The sequence below is a fragment of the Xiphophorus maculatus genome, chromosome 4 (assembly GCF_002775205.1).
Source record: "Xiphophorus maculatus strain JP 163 A chromosome 4, X_maculatus-5.0-male, whole genome shotgun sequence".
Taxonomy (NCBI): domain Eukaryota; kingdom Metazoa; phylum Chordata; class Actinopteri; order Cyprinodontiformes; family Poeciliidae; genus Xiphophorus; species Xiphophorus maculatus.
The window spans coordinates 33,299,848-33,313,372 of NC_036446.1; the positions used below are offsets into that span (position 1 = coordinate 33,299,848).

General features: G+C 40.7%; 2 protein-coding genes across 4 annotated transcripts; one reads left to right on the forward strand and one right to left on the reverse strand.

Annotated features, from left to right (window-relative positions):
* Positions 1–1,783: 1,783 nt before the first annotated feature.
* On the reverse strand, positions 1,784–3,684 carry tssc4 (tumor suppressing subtransferable candidate 4). 2 transcript variants are annotated; one of them, XM_005802657.3, is made up of 2 exons: positions 3,600–3,684; positions 1,784–3,011 (listed from the first exon to the last, which is right to left on the reverse strand). In XM_005802657.3, exons 1-2 carry the CDS (start codon positions 3,642–3,644, stop codon positions 2,136–2,138), a joined length of 921 nt encoding a protein of 306 aa, XP_005802714.1. In that variant the 5' UTR covers positions 3,645–3,684; the 3' UTR covers positions 1,784–2,135. The 2 variants fall into 2 exon arrangements, with proteins under 2 accessions (XP_005802714.1, XP_005802715.1); XM_005802658.3 differs by having other exon boundaries at positions 1,784–3,007; positions 3,600–3,683.
* A 239-nt stretch (positions 3,685–3,923) lies between these two features.
* shcbp1 (SHC binding and spindle associated 1) lies at positions 3,924–13,298 on the forward strand. Of its 2 annotated transcripts, none has more exons than XM_023331972.1 (13): positions 3,924–4,203; positions 6,065–6,250; positions 6,320–6,435; positions 6,521–6,729; positions 6,800–6,895; positions 7,396–7,626; positions 7,711–7,888; positions 9,021–9,141; positions 10,063–10,194; positions 10,977–11,095; positions 11,241–11,327; positions 12,450–12,588; positions 12,679–13,298. In XM_023331972.1, the coding sequence occupies exons 1-13, from the start codon at positions 4,059–4,061 to the stop codon at positions 12,975–12,977; spliced, it is 2,058 nt and encodes a 685-aa protein (XP_023187740.1). In that variant the 5' UTR covers positions 3,924–4,058; the 3' UTR covers positions 12,978–13,298. The 2 variants fall into 2 exon arrangements, with proteins under 2 accessions (XP_023187740.1, XP_023187742.1); XM_023331974.1 differs by having other exon boundaries at positions 12,682–13,298.
* Positions 13,299–13,525: the final 227 nt, after the last annotated feature.

Here is a 13,525-nt window from a genome sequence, read left to right on the forward strand (position 1 = left end):
ACACACAAGTAAGAAAAACTTGAACAAAGTTCCCCTTCTATAGGAGATTCTTTGTAATAGTAGAATAAAAATAAATGACCACAATAAGTTTCTTACACACTATTTTTCTCAACTTTGTTGCCCAGATTGCAGATAGTAAATATTTACCTTCCTTTGTGGATTTTTTTCCAGCTGCCCTGAAAACTGCAGTGATCAAACCACTTTTGAATAAAATTAATGTAGACTGATCAATAATTACAAGACCAAACCCATTCTAAAAGATCTGACATAGAATACTTAAAGTTTCTGGAAAAAATGGCTTCTCTTGTGCCGTCCAGTCACCTTTTAGACTACATGAAGCACTGAGACTTTGCTTTAGAATCAGCAGTGATTGGTCTAGAACCTCGTTTTTGGTATCATTCCATCTCATTGCTGAATTTGAAACAGCCTTGTATCTCTAGAAATTAGAATATATTGTTTTTTTTTTTGTTTGTTTCAGTCATTTTGTCACTCATTTCAGAAAGTGTTCCATTATTCATACATTAAAATGTTTAAAGGCTTTATTTCTTGTCATTTTGATGAATATAACTCATACATAACAAAAACCCCTAATTGAAAATAATATAACATTACATAACGTTTAAATAAAAAAGGATATTTTAAATAGAAATATCAGGCTGTCAGGCTATATTTGTTCAGTTTGTTGGGCCTGCAACAACCAAATTAGAGACACGTACATCACTCCTTTTTTTTTTTTTTTAGCAGTACCTGTCATATTCATTAAACAAAAGAAAAAAAGAATTTCCATGAATCTTGTTTGAGTAAAGAACAACAGGTATTAAACATATTTTGAATTAAGCCCACATTTCTGTAAGAAAATGTTTTTGGTCTAACTTTTAAATGTGTTTTCATTAGCCATAAACAAAATAAAACACCATTAACAGGAATAAAAGCTGGAAAACAGTCTGTGTATACTTGATCTATCTAATGTGCTTCACCTACGGATGTATTTACTGAATTAAATGAACTTTTCAATCTTATTGAAAAGTCAGTAACACAAAACTGACTCAATCATAACATGTTTCATCATATCAGCCTCAGTGGATGACTGGGGGATGAAGAACTATGACACTGATGCCGCCATCTTCTGCAAGTTTGTCTCCTGATCCATTTTAAAATTCATCTTGTATTCATCCTCACTGATGCTGTGCAGCCAGGTATGTCTGTCTTCACACTCACCATCTGTATCTCTGCAAGCGTTTTTGGTGGAGTATCAGGTGAACATTTAAAAGGCAGGTGATGAGAGCAGCACACCCTGAGTGTGAGGCATCCGTCTGCCCCAGGAGAGGGAGTTCATTAAACAAATGCCTTGTAACACCAGTAATAACCAAACCTGTTTTGCCACTATTGCTGCAGGAAGAATCAGAGAACTCACTTAAGACTTTGTAATACTGAGGTAACCTGTCTGAGAAGGACTGTTAGCGTAACTTCATCTTGTAAAATTAAGACTCTAGTTTTGAAGTAAAAATGAAGTAGTTCTTGAGTTGCCTAGTTACACTGATGATACGCTGATAACTCTCAGTTAACTGAGCACTGAAGAAACCTCTCAAACATTTTCACTGGGAGCATTCTGGGCAATCTGCGGGAGAAAAGCTCAAAGATGTGAATGATTTGTAAAACCTGTGAGACAACATGGCTGTAAACTACGTCTGGCAGCAGTTCTGGTGTTGATACCTGATTCCTAACATTCCATTTGAGAATTGAGTTGTTGTACACTAAACAGATTTTATTTTTAAAACACAGCTTGGGGAGTATGAAACTTTTATTCTACTTTGAAAAAAAAAGAAAAACAAAAAGAACATTTTTAATCTTTTTTCTAAGTACTAGGACTAGGACAAGGACAGGTCAAATCTGGTATAATTACTCTACACCACTTACAGAAGCTTAAAACAATGAAGTTTCTTAACGCTTTACTTCATTTGGAAAAACAAGAAATGAGTATTCTTAGTTTTCCTCTAAATAATGTAAAATCATCTCATGAATCCATCATGCGTGTCCCACCCAAAAAAATGAATGGATGAAATGGAAGTTCTGTGCAGAAGGAGTACTGCTGTCTGACAGGTCAGAAATCATTTAGTATTGCATCCATTCAGAAGTCAGTCTTCTTTTTCTCCAGAATTTCTTCTGTAGTTCTTTGCTGTGGTCTTCCTGAAGGAGGTGAAGTTAACTTTGGACTCACCTAACTTCTTCTCCTCTTCCAGAGCAACAGGTTCACCCATGCTTTTCTCTTTATTTTTCTTTCCTTGTTTTGATTTTTCTGTCGTATCTCCAACCTCCGCTCTTTCTCTGCCTTCATTACCCTCATCCTCATCAGCCAGGTGACTCAGCTGTAACTCCTTCTCCTTTTCCTGCAGATCAGGTGGCAGCTGCACAGCCACCTGCTCTTTCGAGAGCCGCTTTGGTCTGGAGAAGAGCATCCTCTCCTGGACGTCACAGCGAGGATCACTTTTTGTCTCCTGATGCAGACCAGACAGAAACTGGTGAGCTGCTCTCCTGTTATCTTGATCGCTGCTCTCCGCTACATCCTCCAGGCTGTAGCGTGTCCATCGCTCGGGGTGCACCAGATAGTCTGGGACTCCTCTCTTCTTCTGTGGTATGGGAGAAGTGGAAGGAGGGTGGCTCGTCTTCCTGCTTTCTGCTGAGTTCCCTTGGTTCCGCGGAGTGACAGAGCGCTTCTCTACACTGTCCAGGCAGTCAAAGATGCTGCGGCTGCGGAATGAGAAGCCTGAACTCGCTCCGCTCAGGCTGAAAGAACTCTGCGCTGCGGGAGCAGAAGGTGAAACAGAGGTCATCACCTCCCCATCTTCATCGCTGTGATCCAGCTCTGGGTCAAACGGAGCCTCTCTTGGTGCTTCTTCAGGCTCAGATTCATCGCTGGCTGACAGCTCTAACACATCATCATCATCATCATCATCCTTGTGGTCTCTGATGTTTCTGTGATCAGACATCTTCATAACATCACTGAGACCTGACTGAACAAGAAACCAGAGTTGATAAATACAAACAGAAATAAAAACATGTACTGTACTTCTTCATCATTGGTCCATTTTATGTCAACACCAAACTATTACGGGCCAAACACAGAACAAATATTAATTTCTAATCTCTCTAACATAGGTAGTTTCAGAACGTTAATTTTTAAATATAGATTTTTCTTATTAATCCACAAATTAGTTTTTCTTAAAAGCAGTTTAGTTCTAACATATTTGTGTAAATGAAACGCTAAGAGGCAAAGAGATTAATTAGCAGAACCTACAGGCTATGTTTTTCTCTCAACTCTGAAATGTCAGATTGTTCCTTACAGTTAATACAGAGTTGGCCCCACACACATCATTGCTACACTGTTTAATAATCACAGAGTCCGTATGCTGGACCAAAATAAACCACCGCCGTGTATACAGCTACAGCTTCAATTCAATGCATTGTGCGGGGAATACAGCTAGCATACTAATGCTAACATATTTAGCGTCTTATTCCCACTGTGAGTCCCAGGTTTGGACTCACAGAATTCAAACCTTGATTCTTACAAGACTATAAAAATGATTTTTGCAACATTTTACCTGACTGCTGGCTGTAAGATCAGTAGTCAGAGAAGAAGCTAACATTCACAGTCAGTGCGCTACATCAAACCAGGAAGAAAAATTGATCCACCGGAAACACGTGATTTCAAACTTTTGACACCATTGGAGATTAACTTCCGGGTGTATTTTTAATGTTATAAAACATTTTAATAGTGTTATGTTCTTCTTAGTGTAACCAATAAAACTTATATATTTTTCTTTTTTGGGTGTGTGTTCCGTTTTTTTAAATGGAGAAGAAATATTTATTCATAAGAGAGCATTGTGCGCATGCTCAGTGTTATGAGTTACGATTGGCTCAGGCTCCGGATTGGCAGAGAGAACGCTGACCGGGATATTTTGAAAGCAGCAGGGTGGATTCTACTGGTAGTCTAGTGTTTGTAAATCAGAAAAGATTTGAACACCTTTAGGAACTGTATTAGACGGGTTTTTAGCGCATCCATGGAGCAGGAAAACCAGGAAACGGCGTGTATAGTCAGTGACATGTCGGACATGGTGGTGGTTGATTTGCACTCTGCCGTTAAAGCTGAAGAAACAGAGGAAGGTCTTCCTGGAGCGGGGCGCAGCCTGTTGGATATAACCCAAGGTCTGTGGAAAGCTGTCACTGTTTCTTTCAGACACTGAAGTGGTTAAAATCAATTGGGTACAAGCCTCTGCTGTAAAGATGACTAAAGGAGTGTCAAGCTAATAGCAGCTAAATAGATTCGGTCATGTTACCTGGCATCATGACTGAGTCAACGTAACTTATCGTGTCTTGACGGTTAAATTAGTAGTTGTGTGTTTATATGTTTGCATCTTTGAGACTTTACCTGATTTACTTGGCATTATACTGACTGACTATAAGGACATTAAACTCAACATGCCTCTGTCACAAGATCAAACTGTACTGCTGCTCCCTGTGGCCCTGGTGCTTTATGTTGTACTCAGAATCTGTCGTCAATAAGAATCAGAAAACGGCTGTGTCCACCTGTTTAAAAAAAGTATTAGTGGGTTGTCGCAGAGAGCAGATGAATTATTTTTCACACATTGAAAATCCATTGGAGGAAATTGGATTAATAGTAAAACTAGAGAGACTCATAGTGTTGCTTTTGTACCTTGTCCTACAGGGAGTTCATTAGGTGTTTTTTTGCGTGTACTTCTGTAGGAAGACAACAACTCACTGATATTCCCATCCTTATTTAAACTCTGTCTACCTTGAAATGGCAGCATTTATTAGCTCCTGGTTATGCTTTCCTCCACATTAAAGGTTAGAGATTACCGTAGATTAGATAGAGCTTTTTTTAATCCCTCATTAAGGTTCTTATGGGGAGTTCAGTTTCCAACAGCAGGAAACTGACATAAAAATACAGCTTTGACAAGAAATGCATGAAAAGTAAAAAGTACAATAAAAATATAGAAAAGGAAGCTAAATAAAACAAAGGGAAGATATGAACTAGATTGCTACTGCTAGATTTTGTGCACAGGTTATTGCATGTCATGTGATCTATTGCTCATTCAGTAATGTTGACTGTCAGGTTGTTTCTGTCCTCCTGTACCTCTTCTGCCCCCTCCAGATCCCACCCCCATGCCATTTAGGACTAAGGAGTTTCTGAGTCTGTTTGTTCTGGATTTGGGGAGGAGCAAAATGTCCAGGCTGCTCTGGTTGTTTGTGATGACAAGCAGTTCAGCTGACCTCTCCTCTAACACTGTAGGGGATTGTAAAAGTGACTATATTTGAGCTTTTTGTAATGTTATTCCTTCATCAAAAACGAACTTGGATTGCCGCTTTTATTCTTTCATGCATGTTTGAGAAATCCTCTAATTTCCCCTGGTAGCCATTTAGAGGTGCCTAATCGTTTGCCCTCACAAGGCACCGCATGTTTCCACAAAGCTCCTCCATGGAGCTGCAGTCTCCAAGCTCAGTTTCTGCCTCTCAGAGCGCCCACTCCCACATTTCCCCACTCTGCTCCTCCAGACTAGCAGCATCAGCAATTAGCAAACACATGGTGGAACTGCACATCTTCTGAGCTCATTATATTAGCTACAAAACTCCTAAGATCAGCTGTAAACATCTCATTTGAGGAGCATTGTTGTAATGATGAGCTGAATGGCAGTGTTGGAAAGAGTAGGAGTTTCTTAAAGAGATTTCAAGCCAACAAATTGCAAAGTCTAATTTCTTTAAGTCATATTGATATGGGTGGGAAATATAGACTTAGAATCTTATTGCAATATTTTGTGGTGGCATAGTGATGATCATAAAGATTGAAGATGTATCAATATGGATGGTTGATTGATGTTTAGTATGACTTTTGAGAGAAGGGGTAGACTACATATTTTTTTTTCTTCAAACTACACTTCATTCAAAACTTTTGCATGTGTACATGTGACATGCTCATTTTAAGTTGTAAATAAATTAAATAAACAAATTAATTTAAAAAAATGAAATGAATGTGATTCGCCCTCCACAGCCCTGAGTCTAAACGGGGACAGTGATGACGACAGTGGCACAGATCATTTCAGCAGTGAGAAGTCGGGGACTCAGCTGCAGAGATGTGAGCAGCACGGAGGAGGAAGCTCTGGTCTGCCCGACACCTTCCAGACCGGCGGTCTGCTGTTCTACGAGAGGTTTAAGGCGTATCAGGACTACATGCTGGGTAACTCTGCCACCACCACAGTCTGGTTGCCATGTTTCTGGGAATATTCACATGTTTGTTGGTGTCCAGGAGACTGTAAGCCCTCAGAGGTGAAGGCCTTCACAGCAGACTACCTGGACAAGGCGCTGGAGCCGTGTGACTGGTTGGCTTTGTGGAGCACTGCCGTCTTTGATGTGGTGGTGGAGGTAGTAGCAGCTCGTTTAGATGGCTTCACCTCCATCACATTTGTTGCTAACAGTCATGTTGGTGGGATTCTGTTGGCGAGTTCAGGTGCAAGATCTGGACCTGAATGACCTCAAGGCGTGTGTGAAGCTGCTGCTGCCTCTGCAGTGTGAAACCAGAAGCTGTGAGATCACAGAGGAATCCTTTAATTCTCTGCTGGAGGCGACTCAGCACAAAGTCCCCCTGCTGGAGCTGCAGGTGCTCTACAACGAGTCGGGGGACTTTGACCAGACGGCACTCACTCTTGAGCACTTGAGGTAGGGTGCTCTGAATTGGACCTGGCTGATGTGCTGCAGAACAATACTAAGAGTCTTCTCGTGTCTGCAGGTTTTTCTACAAACACATCTGGAGGCAGTGGGATGAAGAAGATGAGAACGATGACTTTGACTACTTTGTTCGTTGTGTGGAGCCTCGTCTCAGACTGTAAGCAGAACTTGAACTTCTGGAATGTGAAGGTTGATGCTCGAACTGGACAATATGACTGAAAAACATATTGTGATATAAGCATTCCATATCAGTCAAAAAGGATAATTAGTTTTCCGTTTTAAATATCTGAAATATATGACCAAACTGGTGATGTGACCTTTCCTGTTTTAGCCTCAGTTTTCAGTTTTATGAGGCATCATAGCAAAACAACAAACTGCTACTGTGTATGTTGATCAACAGGTTGTTGCTAAGTTAGTTAGTTAGTTAGTTAGTTAGTTAGTTAGTTAGTTAGTTAGTTAGTTAGTTGATGCCACCAACTTTGCTTAGCTGGTCATTCCTAGCCTTTCTTCTGCCCAGAGTGCTGTGTGGGTTTGGATTGGAGTTCAGTGAAATTATGAAAAATTCTATCAGACATATTATCTGTTGATATTGATCACATGTATATATTGTTATTGATTTATTGTCCAGCTCTAGTTGATGCTGATGTCTTCTTGCAGCTACTATGACATCCTGGAAGACAGAGTCCCAGCTGGCCTGGTGGCAGAGTACCATTCCCTGCTGCAGAGCTGCTCCCAGTGCTTCCAGCAGTTTTCAGAGCTGCGTGGCGGGCTAAGCGCCGACTCAGACTCAGAGATAGACAATGTGTCCATGGTGGAGGGCCTGAAGCTCTACGACCAGCTGGAAACATTTAAACGCAAACTGCAGATCATTGAAAACCCCCTGTTGAGGTGTGTCCTTTGCTGTCCCTGTCTGTCCCTCTCCCTCTCTCGTTGTACACAACATACCCCTGACCTCCCTCTGCACCTGTCCAGGTATGTGCTGGCCTACAAAGGCAGCTCCAGACGGCAGTGTGTGCAGAGTCGTGGGCTTAGAGCATCCGGTGTGAAGGTGGTTCACGTGGTAACGGCCAGCTGCAACACCATCCAGCTGCAGTCTCTCCTCACTGCACGCCTCCTGCCGCTCAGCTCCTCTGACGACACAGAGATCCAGGTGAGAGCACACACATGCTGCCAGCGCAGCAGGGTCAGCTGCTCTGCCTGAAACACAGGAAGTTTAGGAAGGTTGACCCAGCTCACTTCTGATTGGACCATTTAAATCAACTTCTTCACTCATTCTGCTGTAGATTAGCTGTGGTTGGGATTAGGGCTGCAGCTAACAATTATTCTAGTGGTTGAGGATTTTAATGATTAATCAGATTTTTAAAAAAATTCATTCTGCAGATTTTTTAATTTAACCACTTAAGTCTTTTTTATACATTAGGAATACAGTAACCCCTTAAATTCACTCGAAAACACTTGCCTGCTAGTCAATAGGTCCATGAAGATAATAGTGTCCTTGTGACATGTAAGGAATTTTAAAAGTTGCAGTTAAATAACTAATTTAATTAATTTTAAATAAGACGGAAAACATTTCATTGCCTAAAATGCCATAGCAGCTTTTCTTTCGAGAACACTCGATCATTTGCAGTAAAGAAAGCAACTGCAGCTAAAAATCCTTCTAACGTCACCATGAGAAAAGCTCCGTCCTTTCTGCTGGACTGGACATCAGTACAGTGTGGCTAATCTGGTGCGAGTTTTTGGATTAGCAGATTAATAATTATATTGCAAAAGATGTTTAACAGATTTTTTTTTCAGATGCTAAAACTGACACTTAATGATTTCTGGCTTAAGGTTTGAAGAAGATTTGGCTTAATTACAGAGTAATTTCTTTAGTAAATGGCTTTTTTTAAGAGGATGATTTCTGTAGTCAATTCATCATCACTAGTCTGATGAATCACTTTAGCCCTTTCTGAGGTCATTATATTGATAAGTTGGTCCCACGGTTTAGCTTTTGAGCAGATCAGCCCACTTTTGAATGTAGAATGCTTTGTTTACAGATTAGTTTTTGGCCAACAGAAAGGCCAAAGCAAAGCCCGTATCATCAACCCTCCATCTCTGTGCTAAACAGTTTCTGCTGATATCCTCACACACACACACACACACACACGCACACACACACACATGCCCACACACACACACACACACACACACACACACACACACACACACACACACACACACACACACACACACACAAGGGCAGTCTGTCCGCTTTGGGAGAATGAACCGTATGATCTCTGCAGTTCCATAGAGATCCAGTGTCAGCCGTGGATTCCTGTCATCAGGGTGACATGGTCATCATTCTTCCAGGAACTTACAGAGTCAGCAGCTCCATCTTCATACCAGACTCCATCACTGTTGAAGGTAAGAAAACATTGTGTGGATGGAAACACATTTTTTGGACGATTGTACCCTTAAGAGGAAGCAGCTCCATGTTGGTGTGAACACTGATGTTCTGAGAAATGCTGTTAGGAATTCTGAGTATAATGTCAAATAAATAATAAAGCTTGATGTCGCTTAGAATAGAGTAAGACTGGGGGCGTGCTGTGGTGGCGCAGGGGGTTAGCACGCCCCATGTTTGGAGGCCTTAGTCCTCGACACGGACGTCGCGGGTTCGACTCCTGGTCCCGACGACCTTTACCGCATGTCTTCCCCCCTCTCCTCACCCTCCTTCCTGTCTGCCTACTGTCGAAAAAATACGAGCCACTAGCGCCGCAAAAACTCTTCGGAGAAAAAAAAAAAAAAGAATAGAGTAAGACTGAATAAATCTGTCCTTATGGATTGGGCACATTTTCAACAATACCTGATTTAGAACTTTTCAATATTGGGATTGATACAGATATTGATATTGGATTGGTTCATTTCTACTTGGCATATTGTTTTAGAACCCACAGTGTTCTCCCTGACCTGCTGCTGTGTTTGTTGGTCCTCATGTTGCTGTCTGTTCAATAATGTTCTGTTCAATAATAATAAAGCAACACATGTGTGTTTGTTAGACACACCTGGGCGTTTAAAAATTAGAGGTGATTTCTGAAGACAGTTGGTTTCACAGGATATTATTTATTGGCATCAGTGTAAAGGGGTTGGAGGATGTAAATGAACTGTATCTTTAAGTTTCCTTCCACTGTGTTGTTGGAATGTGGCCAAATGTGAAGAGGTTCCAGTGGTTGACAGTAGATGTGTTGGTCAACTTGCAGCAGGAAGACCGCTGCCAGTGTCTCCTGAGACATGTTAAACATTCAGAGGGCTGTTGGGTGTTAACAGATCTCTTGGTTTGTGTACCAGGCTTTGGATACCCTGATGAAGTTGTGATTGAAAACCAACACAAAGGCGACTCATTTGTGGAGTCCACAGGAGCCGATGTCAGAGTGTCCAACATCAAGTTCATCCAGCATGATGCTGTCGAAGGCATTCTGTGTGAGTTGGTCATTTTCAAGCTACTACTCCAGTTTGTTTAAGATTATAGACAATCTTGGAACTTCAGTGCAAAATTTGTCAATACAGTTTTCATGAAAATTGCTACAATGCCAACAATGACCACAATGTGATTGGAACAGAATCTTTGCTTTAGAAGTACAACTAAATTGGTGTCAATGTTTTCTGTAAATCTCTTAATTTATTGTACAGCAGTACAAATTGTTGTTTGAAAACATTCGAATCCAGAAATCCACTTAGCATTCAGAACAGGAATAAACTCCTCACCAGTTTGAAGTCATTTCTGAGGAAACTATTTTCCTCAGCCATTACCTCACAGTACCAGTCTAACCAGTCTACTGAAAGGCAAATACCACACTTTTCCTTTGCTTACAAGTGAAATATGACAGAGCATGTTTCAGTAACTCTTATAAAGTTGATGCTGTTTTATAGCTATAGTGGATGAACAGTGAGCTACATAAGTTCAAACAGATGAGTTGCTACTCCAGCAGATGGCCTGATTAATTTACCAGCTAATAGATATTAGCTAATCCACCTAACATTAGCTGGTTACTGTTCCAGTGTAAATGGTAGCACTGAAAATTTAAAATATGTAATATCCTGCATATCAGTATTGTACTTCAATTAGCCTGATTGATCATTTTCTGCAGAACAAACATCAAAACTAAAAAAGTGGATTTTCCATCAGCAGTAATCTGTCGTGTCATTTACCTGGACCCCTGTGTTGTTTAAAGTCCTGAACCTTCTTGTCGATTGATGACCAGGTGTACGTCAGGGCACTCTGAACATGGAGAACTGCGTGCTGCAGTGTGACACTACCGGCGTGATTGTGCAGACATCTGCCCGCTTCACCATGAACATGTGTGACCTGTATGGCTCCAAGGTTTGGACAGCACACACCGATCACACAGGAAGCCCCTCTGGTCCTGCTTGTTTTTGTTAAACAGACGGCTTCCATGTCACAGACTCTGTCTTTTGCTGTTTGATGATTGGCTGATCTTGATGATGTCAGTCATGTGTCTGTTCAGGGGGCAGGTGTGGAGATATATCCTGGCAGCATTTCCAGTCTGGTCAGTAATAGCATCCATCACTGTAAGGACGGAGTCCTGATCAAGGTGAGGCGTCACGACTCCCGCCGACTTTCAGCCTAAAAGAAAAAAACTTTCTTATACAAACAAAATCCTGCAACCTGTTGAGATGTGCTGTTAATAGTTTTTGCAGATGGTGTTGACCAAAGTGTGTGGGGGTGTGTGTATATGTATTTACTCATAAATGAATAATTTAAACTAGAACACACTCAGAAACCCCCCCACAAATACCATGGACCTGAGTGAAGTTGCCCCCTCAGCTCCTTCAAATCAGACAAAATTGGTGTCAAACGTTTGTGCAGCAAAATTTTTCGTTTATGTTGCTTTGGCTTTGAAGATATTAATGAAAGTTTAACGGTCATCTTGATTTTGTAAAAGTGGGGGCCTGGTTGACCTTTCATGACCTCTGGAAACATTTCTTGATATCTTTAAAATGATAGAGGCACAAGCGAAAATCTTTGCTGCAACGTTTGACATCGATTTACCTGGTTTGAAGAAGGGGGGTGCGGGGGCTTTCCATGGTTCTATATTTCTCACATATTCTTTCAGAGATTAGGATCAATCATTTTCCTTCAGCGTTTATTGACAATAGAGCTGCGACTAATGATTATTTTAGTAATTTATTATTCTATCAATTAATAGGATTTTTTTTACCATTTAAGCCTTTTATGCAGTATTAGAAATGCATTAAAATATGCAACTAAACAAATCTACTTTTATAAAAAAAAAAATAATAAAAAAATACATATTTCCTAAAATGCAGCAGCAGCATTCATTTAGTGAACATTTCATTATTTGTAGCAAAGGATGCATCTGCAGCTAAAGCTAAAATCCTTCTAATCTTGCACCTCTAACAAGTGTAAGGTTTATATTTTTATTGATTAACTCATTAATGAATAGCAAAAGGTGCCACTTGAGGAGTCCTGAGTACAACAGTTATTTCAGTTTTAGGTCATGTAACTTTTCTGCATTTTTCCAGAAGGTGGCGCTTTTTCACACGATCTCTTATTTCTGAGGCATTTGGTATTCTACGTCAGACTGATAGGTTTTCTTTCTGTAACACTGAATCTCTGCTTTCTAATATAAATGTTTTTTTTTTTCAAAAGTATGATCCATATAATGTGTGTGTGTGTGTGTGTGGACATGCAGGACTTTGCCAATGAGCTGGATGGGATGCCATCCATCACCATGGAAAACAATATCATCCACAACAATGAGGACTACGGTGTGATTCTGGTTAAACCGGGTACTGGAGAGGAGCAGAGGGTCCAGTCCTGTGAGGGTGAAGGTCAGCAGCTCTCATTGTGCTCGATGCTCTGATGGTTGTCTTGGTAGAATCAGTAGTTAGCTCATCTATAGTTCTTCTGTTTGTCCCCAGAAGACCCAGCAGTGCAAAGCGCTGACGACCAGCAGCAGGAGGCTCTTCCAGAGCCGTCAGCAGCAAAGTCAGACTCTGCTGCCTCCCAGCTGGAGTCAGCGGGAACCAACAGCAGCGACGGTGATGCTGCTGCTGCCGCCGGCAGGAAGTGGCAGTTCGGTCGTCAGCTGAGTAGAAGCAAGGAAGTGTCCTGCAGCCGAGCGGTCCAGGATCTGATGGAGCACCAGATCTTTGTTTCTGTTCAGGGGAATCAGTTCAAATGGAATAGAAAGGGCGACTTTGGAATCTTTTTCTACTGACTTTCACTCTGGCTGATTAATTCTAGGAAGTTCATCTGCTTTTTAGTTCTCATTCCCATTTATTGGCGTTACTGTCTTGATTACAGATTTGAAAAGATCACTGGCAAAATGTTTTCTAGGAGGTGTTGCATTCTGTTTGTAACACTACAATGTGTTCTCAGTACTAATCTAGTTTGACTTTGCACAAATCTTTTTATCTAAATTATTCCTTTCAGGCTCCTCACTGCTTTTATCTGCTGATAAAGCGTTATGGATTATTATATTCAAATCAACTTGTCATGTTGATGGTAGTTATGGTGTTTTGACCTTTAATAAAAAAAATCTTTTTAGAAATGGAACTTTTTGTGGTAAGGATCTCTGTTCTGACGACTTCTGAAACTTTTATGGTGAAAGTGATTTTTATAATTTGGGAAGTTTCAGAATTCAGGGTGACAAAAAAAACAGGTTATTGGATGAAGAGCTGATTTACACTGAAGATTTATCCTTATGTGTCGAAACTAATTCTTTTAAAAAAAAGCATATTGAAGAATGTCGCGAAAGAAAAAGCT

Bases quoted from the DNA above. Each gene is read 5' to 3' on its own strand.
- tssc4 (XM_005802657.3), bottom strand. From the start codon at position 3,644: ATGTTAGCTTCTTCTCTGACTACTGATCTTACAGCCAGCAGTCAG. The intron at 3,012-3,599 runs GTAAAATGTTGC...TTTCTTGTTCAG, and splicing joins ATCTTACAGCCAGCAGTCAG to TCAGGTCTCAGTGATGTTAT.
- shcbp1 (XM_023331972.1), top strand. From the start codon at position 4,059: ATGGAGCAGGAAAACCAGGAAACGGCGTGTATAGTCAGTGACATGTCG. The intron at 4,204-6,064 runs GTCTGTGGAAAG...CGCCCTCCACAG, and splicing joins CCTGTTGGATATAACCCAAG to CCCTGAGTCTAAACGGGGAC. The intron at 12,589-12,678 runs GTCAGCAGCTCT...GTTTGTCCCCAG, and splicing joins CCAGTCCTGTGAGGGTGAAG to AAGACCCAGCAGTGCAAAGC.